Source organism: Tripterygium wilfordii, chromosome 23 (assembly GCF_013401445.1).
Source record: "Tripterygium wilfordii isolate XIE 37 chromosome 23, ASM1340144v1, whole genome shotgun sequence".
NCBI lineage: Eukaryota > Viridiplantae > Streptophyta > Magnoliopsida > Celastrales > Celastraceae > Tripterygium > Tripterygium wilfordii.
In genome coordinates this window covers 10,202,090-10,203,874 of record NC_052254.1, presented here as the reverse complement: position 1 = coordinate 10,203,874, position 1,785 = coordinate 10,202,090, and the positions used below count along the sequence as shown (strand labels likewise).

General features: G+C 34.3%; 1 protein-coding gene across 1 annotated transcript; it reads right to left on the bottom strand.

The window, feature by feature from the left end:
- Positions 1-348: 348 nt before the first annotated feature.
- On the bottom strand, positions 349-792 carry LOC119992791. The gene has a single exon (XM_038839582.1). It carries the CDS (start codon positions 790-792, stop codon positions 349-351), a length of 444 nt encoding a protein of 147 aa, XP_038695510.1.
- Between the last annotated feature and the right edge of the window lie 993 nt (positions 793-1,785).

Here is a 1,785-nt window from a genome sequence, read left to right as displayed (position 1 = left end):
ATTTGATGTGTCTTTTTAATTTCAAAAATAAAATAATTGTTGATGTGACAAAATAAGAGAGGGAGTGACATTTTTGTCTTAATTTCTAAAAAATAGATGATTCATGTGATGACTTAGATATTCAATGTAATCTCCCACCTCTCTTACAATTATGTAAATTATAATACAATGGTTTCAGAAGGAAATATAGAACGTCTACATTGAATGTATGCTGCAAGTTGTTTCGTATACGGTGTAACTCATGCAGCTATGCAATCATACCTGTATACGGTGTAACTCTTGGAAAAGTGGATTCATCCATTGTTGACCGCAAACAATTTAGTGCCCAAGTATAATTGTCCTCCCTTTCTAATTGCAAGATGTCACGCCCACAATCTCAAATAGAGGCATCCTAAACCTATTAATTTTATATGTAGCATTCATCAGTAACACATGCGGGAATGCACACAATAGTTCTAACGGGCCTAGATGTGCAAAGAATAATTCTTCAAGCTCATTAGTCTGAGCATTGCTTCGATTAAAGAAAACGTACTCGTACTGGTATAGGAATGACATGAGTTGTTGCATTTGGGATTTACCAGTTTTCTCAGCAGTTTGAAACTTCTGACATGCATTGTATATGGTTTTAATGGTGGACACATTGTTCGAATCCCTATTCTTTAACGTGTATAGGATGTCTCGTGGCTTCACCAAATTCTTTGACATATCTACCAATATGTCATTTTCAGCAGCAGAAAGCTTACCGACATATGAATGTCCCTCCATATATAATGTCGTGGAATGGTTATACATTCCACATACTACTCTTACCATCCAATCATCATCTTTCTTCAATTTCATTTCTTTCACTCTGAATGGACAATCTCGTTTTTTTTGTGTCAATTACCCTTGTGGAGGTTTTCTTACTATCGTAGGTGCCACCACGGTCACATTGTAACAATAATTTGTGTCTCCTCCCGAATCCACCAATATCTGACCTTTTAATAACAATAACAAAACTCAAATTACGTCCAGTATTTTGCACTCATTCAATTAACGATTGACGTGAATTGAATACGTGAGAATGTATTAATTTTGTTAGAAATTAACAAAATATAGCATGTATTAATTTAGTTATTTAGCATACCATATCGGTGGAAAATTCATTTGTAACATCCACTTCAATATCTTCTTCACTTTCATCTACAAGATCAAGTTCTTCTTCTTGTTTTATTTCATTTCTATCAATATCATTCTGCCAACAATATAAATTCACTTTAATATATGCAATTAATCAAAATAATTATTGAAAAAATAAAAATTGATATATTTACCTTATTACTAGAACGACTTGACAATCTTAGCTCTTCACCCCATAATCTCAGATGATCCATTTTTTCTCAACCTCGAAATGGGAGAAGGGTGATTATAAGCAAAAAAAAAAGGAAAAAATACAGGGCTAGTATAGGCAGAATTGAAGATATAAATGCATATAGTTATACTGAGTGAGAGAAGAGGTGATTATAAGCAAAAAAAGACATGGTTGGGGTATGCAGTATTGAAGATAGATGTGAGTATAAATATATGAATGAGGTTGACACCATTCAAACTTTACATAATACACACATAGGACTAACCCGTTTGACACTATGTGCATACCATTACTTTGTGGACGTAGGGTATGGCTAGCGTGAAGAGAGAAAAAATGTTGTGGCATTTGTAGGAGAATGAATGGTTGGGGTAAGGAGAGAGAAAGAGAGAAGTGGTATTGGCACGTGGAAAGATAAAGTGTGGGGCCCTATCCAA